This window comes from Rhinopithecus bieti, unplaced genomic scaffold (genome assembly GCF_001698545.2).
Source record: "Rhinopithecus bieti isolate Rb0 unplaced genomic scaffold, ASM169854v2 scaffold_65226, whole genome shotgun sequence".
Classification (NCBI taxonomy): Eukaryota; Metazoa; Chordata; class Mammalia; order Primates; family Cercopithecidae; genus Rhinopithecus; species Rhinopithecus bieti.
The window spans coordinates 347,663-371,431 of record NW_016825767.1 but is presented as its reverse complement, the minus strand read 5'-3'; the positions used below and the strand labels follow the sequence as shown (position 1 = coordinate 371,431).

General features: G+C 39.7%; 1 protein-coding gene across 7 annotated transcripts in view; it reads left to right on the top strand.

The window, feature by feature from the left end:
* STARD13 (StAR related lipid transfer domain containing 13) overlaps positions 1 to 23,769 on the top strand; it is a 570,036-nt gene that overhangs the window by 472,754 nt on the left and 73,513 nt on the right. The window contains exon 1 of one of the 7 annotated variants that reach the window (XM_017863114.1): positions 7,775 to 7,975. The exons of the other annotated variants lie outside the window; for them this stretch is intronic. Coding sequence (XP_017718603.1) covers positions 7,831 to 7,975 — 145 coding nt within the window. The 5' untranslated portion in view covers positions 7,775 to 7,830. Of the gene's footprint in view, positions 1 to 7,774; positions 7,976 to 23,769 lie in introns of those variants that run through there. 7 annotated transcript variants of the gene reach the window in all.

Genomic DNA, 23,769 nt, shown 5'->3' with positions numbered 1-23,769 from the left:
TTTGTTTTGTTTTCCTGCTGCAAATACCATGTCACAGCCAACAAAAACACCACAGCAAGGCAGCTCTGAGCAGCACGGCTTTGAGGAAAGGTGGGAGGCTCTGGGGTTCTCTGTGTCTGGGTTTGAATCCTGACACTGTCGCTGGTTGTGTTCACGCCTTCCGACTGTTTTGTCACTGGTTGTGTTCGCGCCTTCCGACTGTTTTGTCGCTGGTTGTGTTCTAAGCGTCCAGTTGCTCATCTCCAAAATGGCAACGGTAATGCCTACCTGAGTGGCACGAGGGTGAGAGAGAATACAGTAAAGAGCCTCGAGCTGTACTCTGTCTGGGTGCTTGTCCAACAACAAACCATTATGTTCTGTTTTCATTGTTACTGTTTCTCACCTCTTAAAAAGCTCTTAAAGACCATTCTGACTGGAAATAGTGTTCCCACCTAGAACCTTCTGCAAGGAGTCAAGATGTTTGATGGTTCAACTTTTCCTTCTCCTTGTAATCATTAACAACTTTCATTTTCATGAAGCCCTGCTGTAGAGATGACCTCCTTTCTTACTCCTCATACTACATGGTGCAGTGGTGAACATGTGTATTTAGTGGCTGATTAAAGTATGAATAAATAAATGAAGAAATTATGTGAGGAATTTGTCCTTTCTTCAGTTGCATTTTTGTTTATAATTTATACCCTCCTTCTTTGAAAAAGATGTTTTAAAAGCTTTGCCATGTTCTCATCCCCGCATTCCCATTTAGTTATGAATGAGGGCTAGAATTGGAACAAAAGGCGTGGTTTGAGTTACAGCATCCCATCCGTGACCTTGGGCACCTCATTGAACCTCCCTGATCCTAGTTTCTTCCTCCATACGATAGGAATGGTAAAACCTTTTTTTTTTTTTTTTTTTTTTTTTTTTTTTTTTTTTTTTTATAGGTTTTTTTTTTTTTCCCCTTAGATAGGAAATGTAAAACCTTTTTTTTTTTTTTTTTTTTTTTTTTTTTTTTTTTTTTTGAGACAGAGTTTCACTCTTGTCCCCCAGGCTGGAGTGCAATGGTACAATCTTGGCTCACTGCAACCTCCGCCTCCTAGGTTCAAGTGATTGTCCTGCCTCAGCCTCCCAAACAGCTGGGATGACAGGCATGCGCCACCACACCCAGCTGATTTTGTAGTTTTAGTAGAGACGGGGTTTCTCCATTTTAGTCAGGCTGGTCTTGAACTCCTGACCTCAGGTGATCCGCCCACCTTAGCCTCCCAAAGTGCTGAGATTACAGGCATGAGCCACTGCGCCCCGCTGGGAATGGTAATACCTTCTTAAAAGCTCTTGTGAGGATCAAGTGAGCCGTTGCACATAAAGCATTTAGCATCACGCCTGACACCTGATATCAGCAATAACAATGCAGATACCTTTAAGCAGAATATTTGAATGGCATATGCATATGAGAATGAGAAAAAGGATTGAATGGCTTTCATGGGTCCTATAAACTTCCCTCATACAACTTATATCAGGGCAAATGCTCCTGAATATGCATTTAAAACCCTGCAACATTCTCACAAATTCCACAAATTCAACAAATTCCAATAACAACTGTGGATGATTGTGATTAACTAATTAAGGAATAAGAGAAGGAAAATTGTCGATGTACTGTTTTAGCTTCTAAGTTGCATATTCCCTGTTTAGTAAGTGCTGCAATTAGAGCCAATGTTTATCTCCAAACTACAAAATGCAAAAAGCTCTAGAATTTTTTTTTTTTTTTTTTTTTTTTTTTCAGTAGTAACTATTTCATGAGTTGCCAACAAGTTTTACCATGCCGCTGTGTGCCTAAAACCGGGTCAAGTGCTGTGGGAACTGTCGAAAAACAGACTCCAGCTCACAGACCCCTGTAACCTGATTTCAGAGAAAGCCATCCAAGGCCATGTGCACCAAGGGCCAGACTGCCCGGCTGATTTGAGGCTGGCTGCAGTCTGAAGCCATTTCTCCAGCCATTGTAATAACTGTCTTACAATAACTGACTGCCTTGCAAAATGCAGCTTTATTTATCTCCCAGTATCAGAATCCTGCCTGCCTTCTCATTTTTATTAGAATTGGATTACAAAACAGGGAGAAATCACCACGTTACATTTAAGAATAAAATTGAAAATGAATAATCCATTGAGGCTGATGTCAGGGACAAAAACATTGCTGAGGCTGTGGTCTTGGATGTTTAGCTAGCTGTGTCAGAGACCACGGTATGAAATTTATACACCATTCTGATTAGAGCTCATCCACCGTGCTTTCCTAGCAACAAAGTGTGAGGACAATCTTAACTTTCCTACAATGTTCATGTGGATTTTTTTGGATTCAGTTAGCATGGATGTGGCTTTTGTCTATAATCACATAGCCAGGACATTGGTGTGTGGTTGACCTTCTCTGGAGTCCTGTGACATTGTTCCGAAGAGACATTAATGTCACTGACTTCAACACAACGTTTCATCTTAGAAATCACAGGATTGTAGAGCATTAAAAGCATTACAAGACTCTAAAAAAGCCCTCATTTTACTGGTGAGAAAATTAAAATCAGATAGGGTAAAGTTTTGTGCCCAAGGTTATACAACTAACTAGCCACATTGTTAATAAACTTTTCGGTAATAACAATAGGTGGGGACTGTGACCAACCAAGTATTAAATCAATTTTTTAAAATTAAATAAAAAGCATTCAGAAGTTAGTTAACTTACCATCTAATAATCCATAGTGGGCCGATCATAAAAGCTGCCCCAAGAAAATACACTTAAAAGCTGAAAACCGTGACATGACCTTACTTTAGTAATTGTTTATGTCGTAACTTATTAAAATAAACATACCTTGTGAATTGTTTACAAAATCCCAACATCTTTTTGGAAACAAGTATAATGAGGCATTGTAATACTTGGTATTTTGTTTTTATGTTTTTGAATGCTGATATTTTGGAGTTTTTTGGAATGCTGGTATTTTTAAGACTGTGTAATTTATATTGAGTACTTTAATAAACGGGTGTAGTGGCTGGGCACCGTGGCTTACACCTGTAATCCCAGCACTTTGGGAGGCCAAGGCCAGCAGATCACAAGGTCAGGAGTTCGAGACCAGCTTGGCCAACATGGTGAAACTTCATCTCTACTAAAATACAAAAATTAGGCAGGTGTGGTGGTGTGTACCTGTAATCCCAGCTACTTAGGAGGCTGAGGCAGGAGAATTGCTTGAACCTAGGAGGCGGAGGTTGCAGTGAGCCAAGATTGTGCCATTGCACTCCAGCCTGGGTAATAGAGTGAGATTTGGTCTCAAAAAAAAAAAAAAAAAAAAAAGAAAGAAGAAAAGAAAAGAAAAGAAATGGGTGCAGTATTCCAATAGTATATCATTTATTTTTCATCTCTCGTGGTGGTGGTGCTAAGAATGACATGCTTAAAAACCCTTGGGGTTTTGTTTTCATGACTGTCTCAGTAAATCCTTAAAATATATTTTATTATTTATATTGAGACAGGGTCTTGCTCTGTGACCCTGGCTGGAGTACAGTGATGGGATCATAGCTTACTGCATCTTCTACCTCCCAGGCTCAAATAATCCTCCCACTTCAGCCTCCCGAGTAACTAAAGCCACATCCGGGCTAAATTTTTTTCATTTTTTTTTTTTTTTTTTTTGGTAGAGACAGAGCTTCATTGTGTTGCCCAGGCTGGTCTTGAACTTCTGGACTCCAGTGACCCCTGTCTCATTGGCCTTCCAAAGTGCTGGGATTACAGGCGTAAGCCATCACACCCAGCCTGTCCTTAAAACATTTTTAACTAAACCAGATTTAGGATAAAATAAAGCCCAAATTGGTATTCACTAGCCATGATAGACCTTTAGCCAAATATTTAGTCATCAATTAATGTGAACTTCCTGAGTGATTTTAGGGTATCTAGTGTAATGAGAAGCTTGTTTTGTCCCAAAGGGGATCAGGAAGCTAAATTTTAAAATCACATAAATCTAGAGTTAAGTTTGGGATCATTATTTTTATAATAGTATATAAAATGGCTTAGGGTGGGCTGCAGTTGAAAGTAAGATGCTGTTTCAGGTGGTACATTTCAGTCAGTGACTTCTGAACTCCTGCTAGAAACTGGGATCACCCAGGCGAGGACGAACACAGGGAGGGCAGGGGATAGAGGACCATTTTGTACATGGGAGAGTAACTGAGCCAAGCAGGAAACTGTACTTAGATGAACTCGAGAAAGGTGTGGAAGTTTCTGATTAGAGAAATAGCTGTGAACCAGGCCCTGTCCCACAACAAGGGCACCCATATAGAACAGGAAGGGCACACAAACAGGTTCCCTCTTTGTGGGAGGGAGGTTCATATACAGCAGCAAGATGACCAGCTAAAAGTGTCCAGAAGCACTCCTGCTGGACTATGAAAGTGCCATCAGAAGGACTGGATTTGTTTAGGAACTTTGAAAGGACGACATACCATAGAGTCCCTTCCCTTTCCTCCTGCTTTCCCTCCTTCCTCCTTTTCTCTCTTCCTGCCCTCCTGCTTTTTTCCTGACTTCCTTCCTGCCATTCTCACTTCCTCCTTTCCTTTTTTCTTATCACTGGAAGTTGGTTATATCTAGCCATTAAATACTAGTTTTAAAAGATACAGCCGCTTTGGAGATTCCAACCAAATTATAAACATGCTTTCTATCACCTCTCAAAAAATGCTAAAGTAATAAAAAAAAATCTTTGTAGTTCTTCCTTATGGCTTTATATGAAGCATCAAGCTATTCATGATATTACTTTTAAACAATTAAAAGAAATAAAACATTTCTAAATGACAAAGGAAAAGCATAAATACAAGGCATGAGAGTCACTGACTTATACCTGACAGACACTAAGTGTCTGCCCTAATAAACAGTAACAATTAGTTTAAAAAGGAAACACCAAATGTTACTTCACAGCTTAAGCCTAGAAAGCAAAGTTAGCCAGAAAATAGTTACAAAATCCTAAGGATTCCGTGGGTTTTGTTATTAAGGCAAAGTGTCTTTTCATTTGTCATTTTCATCAGCTAATCTGACAGATTCTGTATGAAGAAAGCACAGAGCCAGAAAATTGTCCCCACCCGGCCAGTACCTGCTCAGAGGATCTGCCATTAAAGTCTAGATCACCCCAAACTGCTTTTTAAATGCGTTTGCTTTTCTAAAAGTGACGAGCAGTGAAACAAACCTATTCAGTCAATTGAAATAGTTATTTCGGTGAGAAAATGGAATCCTTTTCAAAAGAAGCTGTTTCACTATCTTAGTGTGGTATTGAAAGTTGGATGGTTTCCGTGAAAACAAAAATGGACATAAAGGACAAAAGAGTTTGCAAGTGATATTTAGAGTGAAGTTGAGTATGTGTGTGTGGGTGGGTGTGTATGTGTAGCAGCAGATCATCATCAGAAATTTTTCTCAGAATTAACTCTCTGTGTTCATTTCTTTTTTTTGTATGACTCATTCAATATTCACTATTCCCATAAATATTGGCCATACACCTACTCTTTTCCAGGCATATGTGGCCATTGGGGGTTAAAGAAGGCTGAAGTTCCTGTCCCTAAAGTGTTTATCATGGTAACCAACTAAAAGTTTGTTTCCTACTCACACTGGGGGCAGAAGTACTGCTTCACTTCTAGGTCTACTGAAGTTCCGTCACCTCCACATGAACCTTCTAGGTCACCTGAGCACGGAACATCTGCTGTGGCTAGAGAAGGAGAGCTGGTGGCAGGTCACATGGCAGATTCACCCACCTGCCTTTGGCCAGTGCTCTTTCCCGTGGCCCAACAACCAGGAAAGCTAGAATCAGAGTCCACTCAAAAGTCTATCCCATAGTCAGCTGGGTTTTGCCACAACATTATTTAAAGATGCTTCGTTTAGGTTGGGCGCGGTGGCTCATGTCTATAATCCCAGCACTTTGGGAGGGCCGAGGTGGGCAGATCACTTGAGGTCAGGAGTTTGAGACCAGGCTGGCCAACATAGTGAAACCCCATCTCTACTAAAAAATATGAAAATTAGCCGGGTGTGGTGGCACATGCCTGTAATCCCAGCAACTTGAGAGGCTGAGGCACAAGAATCACTTGAACCTGGGAGGTGGAGGTTACAGTGAGCTGAGATCATGCCACTGCACTCCAGCCTGGGTGACAGATCAAGACTCTGTCTCACAAACAAACAAACTAAATAAATAATTAATTGATTGATTTTTTTAAAAAAAAGATGCTTCATTTAATTTTTTTTTTACCATAGTAAAATATCCTTTTATTAAAAGTGACCTGGAAAGCTAAGACTCATGCACTACATTTAATTAGTGAATGGTTAGTGACAAATAAAGATAGAAGTCTCAGTAAAATGCACGCCCATCCAAGCCCTTCCTTTTGAACAGGTGTCAGGTTTGCCCAATCAGACTTTTCATAAATGTAAGATTGATGAATTTGCTTTTTATTTCTTTTACTCTCCACTCTTTCTGAAGTTGCAAATAAGTAGTAGAAAGTCCATAAGCAGATACTGGAGGTAAATCAAGTATTAACTAATGCACAGCTCAGATCATGACTATGACAGCAATGATTATCTCCAAAAAATCGGAAATGGGCAGTTCTCAGCAACTCCTTGTCTGACCCCGATAGAGAGGGACCCTTCCTTCTCTTTCCCTGCCTTCCGGGCAGCCCTCTCCCTCTGTCATTCTCTTCACATCCCCCAGGTCAAGGCTCTTAAACAGAAACGGAAGTTAGGCCACAAGGTTAGAGGACAGGAAGTGACTCAATGATTCCCTGGGGGTCAGGTGTGTGGGTAGTGAGAGAAAGAAGGGAGAGAGAATTCCAGATTAGAAAAGTAGCCCAGATGGGAGAGTGATCAGGGCTGGAATTTCAGAGATGACAATGACATCAGCATTAGTGATACTCCTCCACTCTCCTACACAAGCATTTAAGAACGTTGCTATGAACTACTTCCCACCTATTTTCTTGGCATGCCTAGGAACGCGGGACTTTCTGGCAGATTTAATGGGTAGTTTGGTGGTGTCTAGATTGTGCTAATAGAAGCCATTATACCAAAGAGAATTTAAAAACCTAGAATTTAGTAAACTTAAGGTTTTTTGTTTTTTTTTTTTTTTTTTTTTTTGCTGTTTTGAGACTATTAATCTCAAATACTCTAAATTTGCTGATTTCATTATTGTGTTAGGACATAAGTGAGATAATGAAGTGGATAATTAATGATATACTCTTTAGGATGTAAATAAAAACTACACTCCACAGAGAAAAGAAGTACCATAAAGCTTAAAAGAGGTCACGAACCTTAGTACCTGCATTATACAATGAGGGTCGTTTTTGTACCAAGGAAAAGGAAGGGAGTCTCTTGGAATCGTCATCTTTGCTACTTTTAGTCAGCTGTGGAATGTTTTAAAACTGTATTTATGGTCTTAAAGGGCATGTAAGAAAAGATTTGGAAATTTCAAGCAAAAGATTAACCACTGGAATTATGATATAAATCGCACTGTTTCTTTATAAGAGGGGAGTTCTGTTCGCTACTAAAAGACTCTGTTGAGAATGTGAATGAGTGGAACATACCCCACCTTACATTTTAGTCTTCTTTAGGGGTTTGATTCATTAGAAAGTGTGTGGTTCTTTCTGTTCCAAACAGAATCCTTTTCTCTGGGACTTTATTTTGAGACTGTGATACAAATCCTTGGTGTTCCTTTTTAATGGGAATGAAAACAACGAGGAGAGGAAGTGTGGAGGCTTGGAATCTCAGCTGAGGCCTCGCAGGTCACTGGGGAGCAGTGAGGTTCCTCTCCACTGTTAGCAACCGGAAACATGAGAGAGGACGATCATCTGCTGCTTGCTCTGATTTCTTTGAACCTCTATGCTGGAACCCTCCTCAGTTCTCCATGCAAACGTTAACCAAGCCCCTTTGTGGTGCTTGGTGCTGTGCTGGCGAGGAGAATGCAAAGACACTGTCTGTGGTGGGAAACAGAAAGGCAGAGTGAACCAGAAATTCCAGCGCCAGGGTAAGTGCTGGATCAGAAGGGCATGTGGGGTACAAAGGATAGACCTTTGTGAACTTTTTACTTGGCCTTGCATGGCCTCAGTGGCAGTGGTCAGGTGGTCTAGAAGGACACGGCGGAGAAGATAGAACTAGAGCTGGGAATCAGAGAGGCAGAAAGGAAAAGAATTGGCTAGTCACGTAAAGCAGAAGAATGTCATTCTAGACAGAGGGAAAAACGCCTATAGGGAACAGAGGATGGGAGTTGGAAGGTCGGTTTTAGGAAACTAAGTCGGTTGGAAGGTCGGTTTTAGGAGTTGTTTAGCTCCATTGCCAACTACTATCAGGGATGTGGGCAGTTGAGACACAGAAGTATATGTCAGGGACCCGTACTGAGATCAAGAATTTCATAGTGTCCTTGGAAATTTGGATTTTTCTTTGGAGAGATTTGAGAGCCATGGAGAATTCTAAGCAAAGGAGAGAGTGATCAGACTTGGGTTTTGTCTCTGAAGTTATCTTTGCATGATGTTGGTAGCACTCCTAAAAAATGCATAAATTGCCTTCAGAACAAAAGATGTCATGCTATTTTATGGAAATATAGTCAAGAAAGTCTTTATTTTCAAGCACTTTATGTTGCTGAGCAGAGATTCTTCCTTCATCCTGTGATCTTAAGCTTAGCCAACATCAGCCACTGGAGGCCTGTATGTGTGTGTCTCCGTTCTTTAAGGGCTGATACCTGGGTTCACCATAAATGTCTAGAGTGGAGTCAGAATACCTGAACCCCACATTTTCTGACATGCATGGAGGCTGTTGTTGAAAATAAATAGATCATCTCTCTGAAAATGAGATTTCTCTTTTAAATTTATACCTGAGCCTCTTCAACAAGGCAGCATGGCCAAGAGTGTTTAGAAGCTACAGGACAATGCATTTTCTTGGAGCATAGATTTTCCTCAAATTTGAAGGAAAGCTTTGTTGCATTGAAAGAAGTATGGGCGTGTTATATTCCAACTACATATAGGAGGAAATAAATAAATCCATTGGAAGTATCTGTTTATTTTCTTCTGCCATTTGGGTTCATCAGTGGAAATTGTGAAAAAGTATTCATTTCGGTTAATAATAATAGCTCCAATTTTTAAGTGCCTGCTCTGTGTCAAATTACATAATTCATTTTGTTTAACAAATGTGAACATAACATCAACTTCAAATGCCTGTGACAGAGACCAGGATTGCAGCAGTATACTAAATGCTCTTCCTTGTTCTGGAGTTTCTCACATCCTTACAATGACTCTGAAGAGTATATATAATGTGCACATTTTGCAATGAAGAAACTGAGGCTTTGAGATGCAATGAAACTTGCTCAGGGATGCATAGAGTAAACTCACACTCAGCCAGCTCCCCATGGCCACCTTCCTCTCTGAAAGACTTTTTAAAATTCCAACTTACTGTCTCTTTCCCCTTATCTGTTCCCACCTTTACTTTATCCACTAGGGACATCTATATCTTTCACCTAGGTCTGCCTAGTTTTCTTTCTCTGAAAATCAACAATGGCCATCAACCATCAGCAGCAGCAGCAGCCATGCCCATATACAAACTTGTTTGTATCTTCCTTCTTAACAACAGCCACAGCAACCCCAACCACCACAGACCTGTCCCTGCTGTTTTCAAATTCACTGAGCTCACGCTGTAACTCTAAAAGAGACACCAGTCACCGTTATATCTAACAGGACAAGTAAGAATTCAAGATGGCCAGAGGTCATAGAGTGGAGGTGGCTATAAGTATCAAAGGAAAGGTTTGTTGGAGGAGGTGTCCAACAGGCTACATCTTCAGGAAGGAGAAGTTAAAAGTAGAGAGAAAGGCCTTATAGGCAGGCCTGACTAGTTCAGTGACCCCCAAAACTCATCCCATTACATCACACATATTTCCTCTGCTCCTGAGAACCAGAATAATCATAGCTGAATGTGGTTACATTTCATGGGAAGGGAGGCATTACTGAACTGTAATTAAAAGCACCCCCACATCTCCTGTTCCCCAGGAATGCCATCTTGGACTGGCTGGATGATTCCCTTGGAGGTGTGAATGGGGTAGCCTGGGGGAACTGGGTTTCCTCCAGGGCATATTCAGGGAGATTTTGCATGGTCCTGACTGGATCAGGAGGCCTCATTCCTGCTCATAAGGTGACCTAATCCTTTGCTCATCACCGGAACTGCCCTCCTTCTCCCAAGTTCCTCCAAATTGGAGATGACTCCCCTCACGAAATCTGACTTCCCAGCACTATTCCAAACCCACATTTGGAAGACCTCCAAGCTTCATGAGATTTCTTGTTATTGATTAAGGCTGGGGTCTGGCACTCAGTCCAACCACAGCCCCAGCAACAGTAGCATCAGGCTTCTCACATAGAGTGGAACAGAAAGCTATGAAAGCCTGGCATATGCCCTTTGGCCTCTTTACATCAGACCAGGAGAGAAAAAAGAGAGCAGGAGAGCTTTTTCAGGGGGCAGAAGTTTCCTTTGCAAAAGATCTTTGACCAGCAGCAACGTGCAAGTCCTTTGCAGGGAATAAATCAACATTCTACAGTCCACTCTGCCTTGAGATTTATGCAGAGCAAGAAAGTCACTCTCAGCTTCTCCTTAATTCAGCATGTCTTGAGCACATGCTGAGCCCCCAGCACTCTGCTCGGCACCAGTGATACAAAGAGTAAATAAGGCAACCTAATGTAAATGACGAGTAAATGGGTGCAGGACACCAACATGGCACATGTATACATATGTAACAAACCTGCACATTGTGCATATGTACCCTAGAACTTAAAGTATTAAAAAAAAAAAAAGCAACCTCTGCCCTCGAAGAGCTGTGGTCTAATGGGGGAGAGAGATGTGTAACAAGAACATTTCAGTATAATCTAAGGACCATAATGAATGTGTGAAAGTCCAGAGAAGAGCCAAGCTAACCCGGGATACATGAGATGATGTCTTCGCTAAATCTTGATAGAGATAAATGTGAGCCAGTCAGGAGGTAAAAAGGGAGAGGAATGTGACAGATGGAGAGGAAACAGTGTAAGCCCAAGTCTGGGATATGCAACAGCAGCCTGGGACTGGGGATCTCCAGGCAGCTTCACATGACTTCTCATGAGCTCCAGAAGCACACAGAGGCCAGGCCGGAAGGCACTGTGGGCCGTGGTGATGGGCTGGCACTTTATTCTGCAGGTGACAGGGAGACATGAAGGAGTTTGAAGGAGAATGAACATAGTTTCACATTAGAGATTCAAGGAAGGCAAGAACTGAAGCAAGGGGAGCTATTGGGTTCTGTTGCAAAAGTCCTGGTTTAGACAAAATGAGGGTCTAAACCAAGCACCATAAATGTCTAGAGTGGAGTCAGAATTTGCCTGAACCCCACATTTTCCGGCATGCATGGAGGCTGTTGTTGAAAATAAATAGATCATCTCTCTGAAAATGAGATTTCTCTTTTAAATTTATACCTGAGCCTCTTCAACAAGGCAGCATGGCCAAGAGTGTTTAGAAGCTACAGGACAGTGCATTTTCTTGGAGCATAGACTTTCCTCAAATTTGAAGGAAAGCTTTGTTGCATTGAAAGAAGTATGGGCATGTTATATTCCAACTACATATAGGAGGAAATAAATAAATCCATTGGAAGTATCTGTTTATTTTCTTTGTGTAAGCTCATCCAGCCCACAGCCCCAGGCCGCTTGTGTGCCAGGGTGGCTTTGAATGCGGCCCAATACAAATTTGTAAATTTTCTTAAAACATTTTGAGATTTCTTTTGTAAATTTTTTTTTTTTTTTTTTTTTTTTTTTTTTTAGCTCGTCAGCTATGATTAGTGTTAGTGTATTTTATGTGTGGCCCAAGACAATTCTTGTTCCATTGTGGTCCAGGGAAGCCAAAAGATTGGACACTTCTGGTAAACCAAGGCCAGGAGACAGAGGTGGGGAGGAAGGTAGGAGTTTAAGAAATATATTTGAGTCAAATTCAGCAGGTCCTGGGGTTGTGTGATGAGAATATGGGGGGACTGGGGAAGAGAGAGGATGAATCTAAGAAGACCCTCAAGTGTCAGACTCGTAGAGCTGTGTTCCATTATTACGTTAATATATTTTACCAGATGCATCTCATGTAACTGAGTGTTATCTAGACAGTATTTTTAAACTGACAGGTGATGAAGTCAGTGGATATGACTAGTAATTCTGAATAGGAAAGCATAGAACAGAAAAATGCCAGATCTCCTTGCATACATGAAGTGCAACTATTGTTTTGTGAAACTTTGTTTCAGTCTATGTATGTATGATGTGTGTACATGTGTGGGTGTATGCATGTTCACAACTATATGAAGTTTATTTCTTACTAAAGATTGTGATCAAAATATTTGAAAGTCCTGGGATATTCTTTTTCTATGATTACGATTGATTATTCTCAGATATGACTATGCCTCAGTCAGGTTAAGATGATCTTAAAAAGGGAGACCGATTCTTTTGTGGGAAAACAGGGAAATCTGTTCTCACTACTCTTCTTCCAAGACCAAATCTCCCATTACTGCATGCACTTGGAACTCCTAAGGATTCCATCCAGAGAGAAAGGGAGAGATTGGAGCCAGCAGAAGCAACAATCCCAGTCAGTGCCAGGACAATGTCAAATGCCCCACCCTTCAGAAAACAGCAGCAGTATCGAGATACCCAGACACTGCTGCTGACGAATAGCCGTGTCCCTCAGAGGCAGAATCAGAACTAGAAGAATAATGTTACCTTATTTTTATATGGGGCTTACAGTCTGCAAGGACTTTCACAATACATTTTCCCATATGTACAACATCCTTGTGAGTTTGGAGGAACCTGAATATCTGAGAGATGTTTTGGGTGTTTATTGGCCTTCAGATCTATAAATGTTTTCCTCTTATAGTCATTCATGCATTCAGTCAACATACTAAATGATAGCCATTTGCAAGACTCGAGGCTAAGAACATGAGATGGAAAGATGCAATCTGGTTTCCAATCTGGTAATGTGTACCTGCAATGTCAAAATTTAAAAAGATACAAAATCCACATATTTATTTAAGGATGTTTGCAGTTTTACCTAGGACATATTTACAGAATGTATATGCATGAATATACGTGTGTGTGTGTGTGTGTGTGTGTAAAGACAGAGAGATAAAATATTTATGTCTCCAAATTTCAAAGTCAAAAATTGATAGCCCACAGGGAACAGAGCAGGACAAAGCTGATACTCTTTAGGCCTCCAAGGGGCATAGTGTTATCTTCTTCTTGGGCTAAAGGAGAACACCTTAGAGGCAGAATAAATACACACATTTGATGAAAGCTATGTAACCTCAGAAAAAACAAAAAACACACAACAATGTTTGCATACAAAAGGTTTCCTAGGCCTCTCAATTATATCTAAAAGCCCCAGGTAAAGAGCTCTCAGTTTATGCATTAAATTGAGCAAGATAGACTTCATCTCAATTTTTAAAAAAATTATGTGTTGACATTTACTTGTTTCTTGTTTTGGAGAAACAAAAGGTTCAAGGACGGCTTTCTACATTTTCCATTTGGCACTAGGGATAATTCAAGCAGTCATGGAACATGAATTATAATCATTATATGCATAAGAGCAACACTTTCTTTGTTTTTAAATGTAAATGTGTTTAAGTATTTGAAAGATATTTGAATTACTTTCCCTGTCACCTCCTCACAAAGCAGATCCCTGAATATACACCTAGCATGTTTTTCATAATGAGAATGACCTTAGGAAGCCGACCTGGGAGATTCACGCCCTCTTGAGATCAATGACCTTGGACTCCACATTAACCCACAACTTCTCACAGTCATTAGTCCACAGGAAGCCCATATCCCTTGCTCACAATTTACTTACTTGTTCAGATTTTTTCTCATAACATGGAAAAATAATCTTCTGAAGGCATTTCCCTTAATGAAGCCCACATGTCTGATACAGATTTCTTTCCCAAGGTCCTGGCGTGTTTGGTTATGTTTTAACACATCTTTGCCCTTGAGATCCCCACATATCAGGCATGTGATTGCTAATATTTTACTTATTAACTGGTAAGCACATTGTGAACCATAATCGCAAGACTGTCTTCCCCAGCCTGGTGTTTATATCCTAAAAGTAACAGCCTCTTAGGAGAAGGCTCTTACTGCCATTATCCTAAGGTGTAATATTTCTGAATGTGTCCAAATGTCACATATCCAAAGTGACACATCTCATTTATGACTCTCATTGTTGTTAAAGACCACTGCATTGTGTGAAGCATGGCTTCCTGAGATACAGCTTTATGTAACAGAAAGAGTATCATGAAATATTCTGTGGATTGCAGAAAATGAATTGCATGTTAGATACCTGTCATGGGAAGAATCTCCAGGCAGGTTGATGGGTGGCATGTGACCCCAGGGCCCTCCTGCAGGCACAGAGGGAGGATCATGAGAATCTACTTCCAAGAAGGCTGTGAATTACATGAATCTCAGCTCCAAATTCAGCTGGGGGGAGAATATGGGTTGTTTATGGCAGAAATGTGTGGCTAACCTTCTTTTGCCTTCTTCTGAATCTCACCTCAACTGCAAGGCTTGTCCTGGTCACCTTATCCCAAATGCCCCCTCCTGCTCTGAGACCCAGAGGATAATGTCCTGTTCTGCTGGGCTTTTGCTTTCTTTGGTTGTAGTAGTGCCTGGATGGGTCTTTGTCTATCCCTGCTTGGCTTAAAGACCTACAGGGTAGGACCCACTGCCCACAGCCTTGCATTCACCTGCAGCACCTACCAGCAGTCTTTCACAACAGGGGCACCCAGCAGGTGTCTGTTGAATAAATAAGTAAAGACAAATGCCTTCCACTTCTGAATGCCAAAGGAAGAGAGCCGAGAAAAGAGAATCAGAGACCATCCATCAGAACCACTATTTTCTAATATGGGAAAGTAACATAAGCACCTCTGCCCTAGTAATAGTAGCGAATACTGTCTCCAGGTACTTTACAGAAATGCAATCATTTAATCTTTACAGTAACCCTCTGAGGTAGGTAGGTACTCTCGTTTATTCCCATTCTATAGATGAAGAAACTGAGGCATGCTAGAATTAACCTACCCAGGCCAGGGTCACACAGGTAATGAGAGGTGAATCCAGAATTTTGCACTCACTTCTAACTGCCTGATGCCATATTTACCCCTCTTGCGCCCATTTAGTTCAATTATACCCTCAAATAAAGGAGTATTTTCCAAAACATTGACAGGTTCTTTTAAAAGATAATCTGTAAAACTAAGTATATGTATTCAATAAGAGTAGAAACTTGAGCTTTATTCCAGAAATAGATATGCCATTGGTTAAGAACAAAATGAAATTAGAATGTATCTTCATTGTAAACTCTCTTTAAAGCAATAATATGAACCCTGTACAAAAATAGTCTTGTCTTAAAGAGTTGCTCTTTTGGTAAATTTGCTAGTTTTACAAATTTGGATCATGTTTTGCTTTTGATTACTTGAAGAATTTTGGGAGTCACATAGACTCCAGATATTCATTTAGTCATTAAAATAAGATGTGGAGATTTTCTTTATTTGGTCTAGTTTGTTTTGTTTTTTTTTGAGTACAACCTTGAAACTTCGGCAACCAGGAAATACCAAGTTGTTACATAAAGTAAAATGTATCTTTGAAATTGTCTAAATACATATGCAGAATGTCAAAGACAAGTGAAACAGCTGTTACATAAAATCTCCACTTTGCAGATACCTAAGACATTCAAGAAGGAAGAGGTGGGAATATGGTCCAGGACCTTAGTTTTGAATTTCCTGGCTCCTGTTAGTTTAAGATATCCCTGTAGCATCATTTAAACATAGTTCTGGTACATGAATAAACTTCCATTTGGAATTTCCTTTTTGAAGTCTGCTGAGAATATAAATCAAAACCATATGAGATGTGTCTTAATCCAGAATGTGAAATAACATGAGAAATGTCAACCCAGAAGTAGTCCCTGAAATACGTTCACCAGGATGCACGTTCTGGCGAAATTCTTTATTTAGAATGAAAGCCTCCAGAGAACTAGATTTATTATTTTTAACCCATGATTATGGAAGCCTGAACTGATAAAAGAAGATGCTTTTTAAAGTAATGTCAGTAGAAATGTTATTCAAGCCACCTAGAATGTTTGAGAAGGACATCTGTTGACATAAAAAGATGTTCAAAATGCATTGTCGAGTGCAAAAGCAGATTCCAATTTTATTTAAAGATTATGTAAAATAGATAGTATACTTAGCCTAGATACATGAACACATCTTCATAATAAAAGAACAAGAGATGTTCCAACAAAATATTGATCAATCTCTAGGTGGTAGAATTATAGCAATATTTTCCTTCCTTCCTTCCTTCCTTCCTTCCTTCCTTTTTTCCTTCCTTTTTTCCTTTCTTCCTTCCTCCGTCCCCCCCTTTCTTCCTCCTTCCTCCCTTCCTCCATTACTTTTGTTTTCTTTTTGCTTATATTTTTGCTTAGTAACAGAAAATTGAAATCATTTATTTGATTTTCAAATAATAAGCATAGTACCTTCATTTGACAGCCTTCTTGCTTAACATATGGTTTGACATGAATGCTGCTAAAATGCAGTGATATCCCTAGCTCAGCTGGTCCTTGAGTTGACTTTGACGGATTTGCCAGCCTTGCAGTATGCCAGAATTGTGTAACTAGCATCACCAAAACCTTACAATGGAGCCCATTTGCTGGTACTTTAGTCATGAAAGGATTGGTAGCATTTTTAAATGGCTGATTTGGTTTGCGTTTTTTCCTTCTATCAGTACGTTAGCCTTGATTTGAGTGGGTGTGTGTAAGTTTTTCAAATCTTAGGTTTAGATTTTGCTACTCTTACAATCAGATTTCACTTAAGTAGGAATTTTAAGCCGCTTTTATCTCTTATTCAAATCTGTTCTTATGGAAAATGATCTTTTTTATACCTGAATTCAGTGAGTATTTGGCAGGCAGATGAGCCAAGACCGTCATACTGACTTTATTAGCAAAAGTTGTCATATTCCCCAAAGCTAGCCAGGGAATTAAATTCTATTCATATTAGACAAGGTAGCCACCTGGACCTCCATTTAGAAATAGATGTATCTTTCCACAGCATGCACTTCTGCTGTTTCCAACTTTGTTAAAACATCAAACTATGAAGATCCTCAATTAAGATTTTGTGACGATAATTATGAAGGCCCAAAGAGTTCTTTAAAATTTGAAGTTATCTGCTACACAATTTTAAATATTCTGGAATTTTAAACTTCTATTATATTAAACTTTTAAAACATTTTATAGTTGATGTAACTCTTTTAACTTTTTGGATTACATTTGTGGCATGTTTATGGGATGCCTCAATTAACTTTAATCTCAGTATGCCGTGTGTTTAGATTGTAGCATGATACAAGGCATTGATGCCTCACTGGGCCTGATGAAAAAAGGGAGTTGCAGCATAGGAATTAAGTTTCTTAAGTCTTCTGTGAAGAGCTTCATCTCTTCCATCCCAAATCAAGTAAAGTTATTTCAAATACCTGAACTCATTTTAAATTTCCTTCTATAAGGAATATATGCTGTCAGTATCTATTAATGAACTGCAAATAAACATCCCTTAGAGAGTAAACTTTTAAGCTCAGCAGTATCTTTGGCCTTGAAGAGCATAGGGAAAAATGAATCAATTGATAGCTGTAAGCCTAGTAACAATTTCATGTCTTGAATGTAATCCTTATTCCTGGAATGAGTGATGCATGTTTAGAAAATCATTCACACCGCCAATGCCGTTGCCTACGTTCAGCAGACAAGTAGAAAGGGTTCCAGGAAACTGGCAAAGACACGTTGAAAAATCCCAGTAAATATTTTATTTACACTCTGAGCCAGTGCCAAGGAATTTTTTAAGAAAATACATATAATATCAAGTTTTTGTGTATACTCAGATAATAGGATTATACTTGAGCTGTGGAAATCTTTTCCTGGAATTAAATTAAGCAAAAACTAGTTTTGATTGATCCAGATATGACAGTTGCTGAGAAGTTACATGCCGAAAGCCTTGCAAAGAGAGTCAGAAGCTTTGGCCAAGCTGTATCTATCTTGCCATGTCAACCTCAAAAGGAGCAAAGGAATTGAAAAGGGCCTGCAGGAGTCTTGGAGCGACTTTATCCTAACAGAATCTGTGCTCCTTCTTTCGCCTACATGGCAAGTTTTTCCCTGGTATCGTGAAATCTTCTTGGGTAATTGGAGTACCGAGAGCTAAAAAAGAGTTGAGCAAATCGAACAGTAGATAACCTCTTACAAGCATAGACATTCAGAAATGTCTGAAAACAGATACAGGTGGAGTTTGCATCCCTAAAAACATGCATTTTTTTAACATTTAAAAAAGAAAAATCTTAAAGCACTGTAGGATGGAAGAGTGCCTGTCAAAAGCTAAGAAATCTGACTTCCTAGTGGTGGTGGGATTTGTCCAGAGCAATTGCTCTTCCCCACACAAGAAATCATCTGTACGACATAGTGTGAGTACCCACAGGTCCTTCTGATACTGGTCATTTGGCCAACTTTGGGGAAGTTGGAGCTCTGCTCTGAGAGCCAATATCAAGACGGCAACCTGGACTCTTGTTCACCAGCTACAGAAGCTGGAGAAACTGATTAGAGAGAGAGACAGTCTGCAGAATCTCATGCACTTGTCCCAAGAAGGATTACTGAAGACTCTACTGGCTTGGTGGGTCCACATGGAGGTGTTTTGGCCAATGCTTGCAAATTATGACGCTCTCTCTAATTGTCTGGCCAACTCTGTGTTCCCTGCCTTGCATTTCAGTTGCTTAACTGACTCCATCTTGAAGAATCTCTTGGGATTTAGTGGTAGGCAGTGGCTCCACAACTTCAAAAAGCTGGGGATGTATGCATGCAGCCTCCCTGAGAAATACCACAAGCGCCTGATTGGAACAATCTGTACCAAATGAAAGAGGAGAATAAAGAACTACTCTGCTTCATGGAAAACTTGACTTAAAACAATCTGGTCAGAAACTATTTGGCTGGGAGAGCATCTATTTTCTGCTTTCTTTTTCTCTGAGATTGACTGGGGTTTGGGGATTGTAAACGTTTTTTTCTTTTTAAATACTGTGGGGAATACAGGCATGGAAAATATATTTCTGATGAGTTTCCTCATTCACTTGCAACTGAACTTTTGATTTTCTGTGGTGCAAATGTGTATATGAGCACACATTCACACACGTGGATGCATGTGAGGATTGTTTACGACATTTTTTGGAATTCATGTAGATCATGCACTGTAGGCAGAGAAGCAGAATTCGGTGCAGAAATGATTACTGAGACTGTGTTCATCTCTATACCACGATAACAGACATCCAACAACAGTTTCAGGTTGAGGTAAAGGTCCATAGTGCCTTCCATATGCCTCATCTATAGAATGAACAGCTGGCAGCTGTGTTATATTAGCTTATGCTAGATTATGCCACTTGAACAAATTGCCCCTCAAGTTGTAGTGGCATAAAACAAATGTATTTATTGCTTATATTACATGTCAGCAGCTGGTCTGCTGTGTCTCTGTCCCCAGTGTCGTCATTCCGACACCTAGGCTGAAGGGACATCCCTTAGCCTCATGGTAAAGGGAAAAGAGCAGGAAAGCTGATTGGGTTAGGGGATGGCTCTCGAGGTGTTTTTCTGAAACTAGCACAGGTTATGTCTGTTCACATTTAATTGGCCAAAATGGGTCATATGACCGAGCATGACATTAGTGAGGTGGGAAGGGTATGTCTCCTAGTTGCAGGAGCACTGCACATGGCAGCTGGAAAGGGCAGGGGGTCACTGTGAGTATACAAAGAAAAAAATGCATAAGTGCATGTGACTATATACTATATATGTGTTAATTATACATTTAAGGCTAATTAAAAATAAACAGTAAATATGTATCATATATTTGATTTACATATATGTCATATGTCGTAATATCTATGGTTTCCCCAACCAGGCTGAAAAGACTGATTAAAATAACCCTTGAGTGACTAGGAATAAATCTACTTAGGTTTATTCTCTACTTAGGTAGAGAATTTGCTCGATCTTCTTTTACTCTAATAGGAATTAAGTGACTAGATTTACTATGAATCCAGCTTCCAGAAGATATTTCAAGGCCTAGGAAGCAAGGCTTATGTGTAGAAGTGGTGAAGGAATTTTATGTCTAAACATGTCTCTCATTCTTGCATTTGGAAAAGAAGTCCACGTAAACAGAGCTGAGAGTCTCTGTCTTGACTGAGTACAGGTAGGTGTCACCACTCTATACAGGTCTTCCAGGTTTCCTCTTCCTATTGTTATATACTTGCTGACAGTCAGATATTTTATTGCACATCAAGGAAAAGATTGCCTCGAATTATGGATAGATAAAGTGGGTGTTTATAAGTTGATCCACTATTTTGAATGTTCAGTGATTAATGATCTCAAATTCATTCCAAATAACTTCTATTTTACTTCCTCTTAGTAACTTAGAAAATCATGGAAAGAAAATGTTAGAAATATTAGGAAAAAAATTATATTTGGTATAATTTAAGGTCTTTTACATATCAAAATAACTTAATTTTAGAAGTGCGAAAACGTATATCCTGATGCCATGCCATGGGATGTAAATCAAAGTCTGTTACTACTAAAAATCTGACATTCCTTTCTGTATCTGTGATTAAGGTTAATAAAGCCCTCCTGGCTGGATTATGGTGGTAGTGTATGGTTCTATGTAATATTAATGATTGCATCATTTGTATCCATATATAGATGGGATGGATACCCTGGCATTGATTTGAACAAAACTGGCTTAATGTATTGCCAAAGAAATACACCTTCGATAAATAGGGACTTCACTAGAGAAATTCTGTCTGAAGACAAAGGAGTCATTCTCCTGAAGTAGTAAAGTTAGCCATATAAATTATTCTAAGCCAACAACCACAAGCCCGTTGAAATGTTAACACCTTTGATATACTTTAATAGTGATAATTGCAGCCACTGCTGTCATCTTGCGGTGGTTGAGTCATCCTGCTATGCTAGTACCCATAGTCTTTTAGAAACAGGGTGCCCACCAAATAGGCCAATTTAAAGGAAAAGACAAAACACTCTTCTCAAGCCTACTTTGTTAAATCCCATGATGATCACACTCCTTTCCCTACTTCTCTTAAGTACTTTGAATGAGCATCTGAAAAAGAACACGTACTTAAATTGGAGTCATTTTGTCCATAGAAATTCAAGGAGATTTGTAGGAACAGCATAAATACGTGTGCTTGTATGTAATGATTTCATAAACTTTCCACAATAGAACAGATTCTTTCTAGCCAGCTACCTTTCTGATGATAATAAATTTTAATTTGGCCCTAATGTGAATTTTGGTCATTTAAAAGGATACCAAATACTTGTCAATGAGCTATGGAAAAAGTATTTGCTACGCTGAGAAAAACGTAAAACAAAGCGTACGTTCTTAAAATGCTTGGCTAAGAGAACACACTGTTCCCAAGCACCCTAGAAGCACGCTAGACACACCAGCTTAAAAATACAATGAGGTTGTAACGTGAGATGAGGCCTGCAAACCTGGACAGCAAATTTGCTGTGCTCACTATGTTTCCTGACTTGACTGAGGTCCTACAGAGCCTTGTCCATAGACTGTCTGTAGCTAGGAGACTATGTTAAATAAATAGCTTATAAATCTCTTTTAACTCCCATAGACTTCCAGCGTTCTCCACCATCCATCTACATTGGTGAGGTCCTATTGAACTACTTTCTCTCGACTACCTTGATGTTATAATCTCCCTACAGGGAAATGCAATTGGCAGTATTCAAAAATCAAATCTTTACAAAATAAGCATCATTCTCAAAACAAAGTAAATTTCCCATTTTTTACAAATAACATCATTATATGAGAAAATATTCGCAATGTATTCTTATGTGAAAAAAGCAGTCAACCAAAGATATTACCATAGTATTGTTTTGACAGATAACATATAAAATTAGGTGTTCATAATGGAGCAAGAATTGACTTTTTTCATTCATTGTGACTTTCTCTATTAGTACGTTTTCAACATTGGGCATGTGGAATTAAGAAGCATGATAATATGTTGTGAAAACCCACATCAGCCATGGTTTGTTTTCATGGTGCCTTTGTTCTCATACCCATGGCAGTGGGTGCCCCCCAGGTGCTAGTGAGAGCTTCCCTCTGCTGGGTCTGTCTGAGGATAGTGGTCACATCATGCTCTAAGCATGTATAAGGCAACTGAAGCAAAGCCAATGACTTTGCCTTAAGTGGAATTGCAGATATATGACTGAAGAGCACGCATAGCACCACAACATCCACTGAACTTACTGAGTAAACCAGTGAAAAGGTTTGCTAGACCAAGCTACCAGTGGAAACACTGGATATCTCCCTTTTCAACCAGTTGATTTCAGCCCCCCCCCCCGCCCCCAAATGACTATTGGTTTAAGGTACCAAAGCTCCTCAGTCTCCTTAGACTAACAGGGATGGGGTGCTCTTAAGAATCAGGTCACCTTATGTGGGTGGTGGTGACAGGACTAGGGTGTGTAATTGGAGGCAAGAGGCATCAGCCCTACATAAACCATATAGAAGAGGCTCCTTGCAGAAAGAGGTTCCGTTATCAGAAGATGTAGAGAAGGATGTTGGACAGGCAAAAATAGATACCTGCTAGAGAATAAAATGAAATAATTATTACATAGAATTGTTAGAAAAATTCCATTGAAATCCTTTCATAATACCAAGTTGAACGGATTGGATTTTCACCAGGAAAGTAGCACAGTAACCTCCATAGAGATCGGTGGGCCCTTGTGTCCAGGGCCACTCTCTGGTTTCACTCCACACTCAGGTTTTCCATGAGAGAGTTGCAGTGAGCTGATGCTTTGCCTTGCAGCCCTGGAGCTGCTACAGGGGCAGGTAAGGGTAGCAAATGGTTAACAAATAAAACTGTCAAAATGTGATTTTAATAGCCCTTCATGCTTTTACATAATGTTATGCTGGCTAGCACAAGCACCATAAAAAAAAGAGATTTTCACACTTTTCTCCTCAAATGTCATTGAAATCTCATTAGGTAGATCTTTATGAAATGATGGCACTGGCAATAATGATTCCTTTTTAATTCTCACAGTCATTTTGGCCACTGGAAGGGCCTGGGGAAAAAGCATTAGTATTTGGCTGGTTGATGTTAGTAGGGACCATGGAGAATTAATAAAAATTGTAAGACTTTTTTTATCTCCCCCCACCTCAATTGGATGGGCAAACTCAGATTTGATAGGGGTGAATTATGCCAGATTATTTTGTTTGTTTTGTTACTAGCTGGTAAATGAGAGTTGGCTTTGTTCTTAAATTGAGGTATCAGGATGTTGGGACTGCACCTAGGGTGGGGGAATATGAAATGAGGGTGTGTGTTTGAGACATTTGGGCAAATAGAATGGGAAGTTGGGTATAGGAAGTGATGCTACACGAGGAGCCACCCGGCATGGCTGGTACGGGGCTGCTTCTAATTTATGATATTTACTCACTGCAGTTTTGTTGTCATTTGACCCCGAAGACTAAAAGCTTAAGTGCCGGCCCAGTAAAAAAAAAAAAAAAAAAAAAATAAAAAAAAAAAAAAAAATCAGCTTATTTGAAAGATTGATTTATCTGGGTTCTGGTTAAAATTTGGTAATTTATGTTTGTTTCTGAATAGGATTTCAGTTCATTATCCATGTTGCTGTCATAAAAAACCCAATGCAGTTATTATCTGAGGAGCCTTTTAAATAAAATTTCCCTGGCTAGCTTCAGCCCCATCCCACTGTCCAACCAGATTTTAAGTT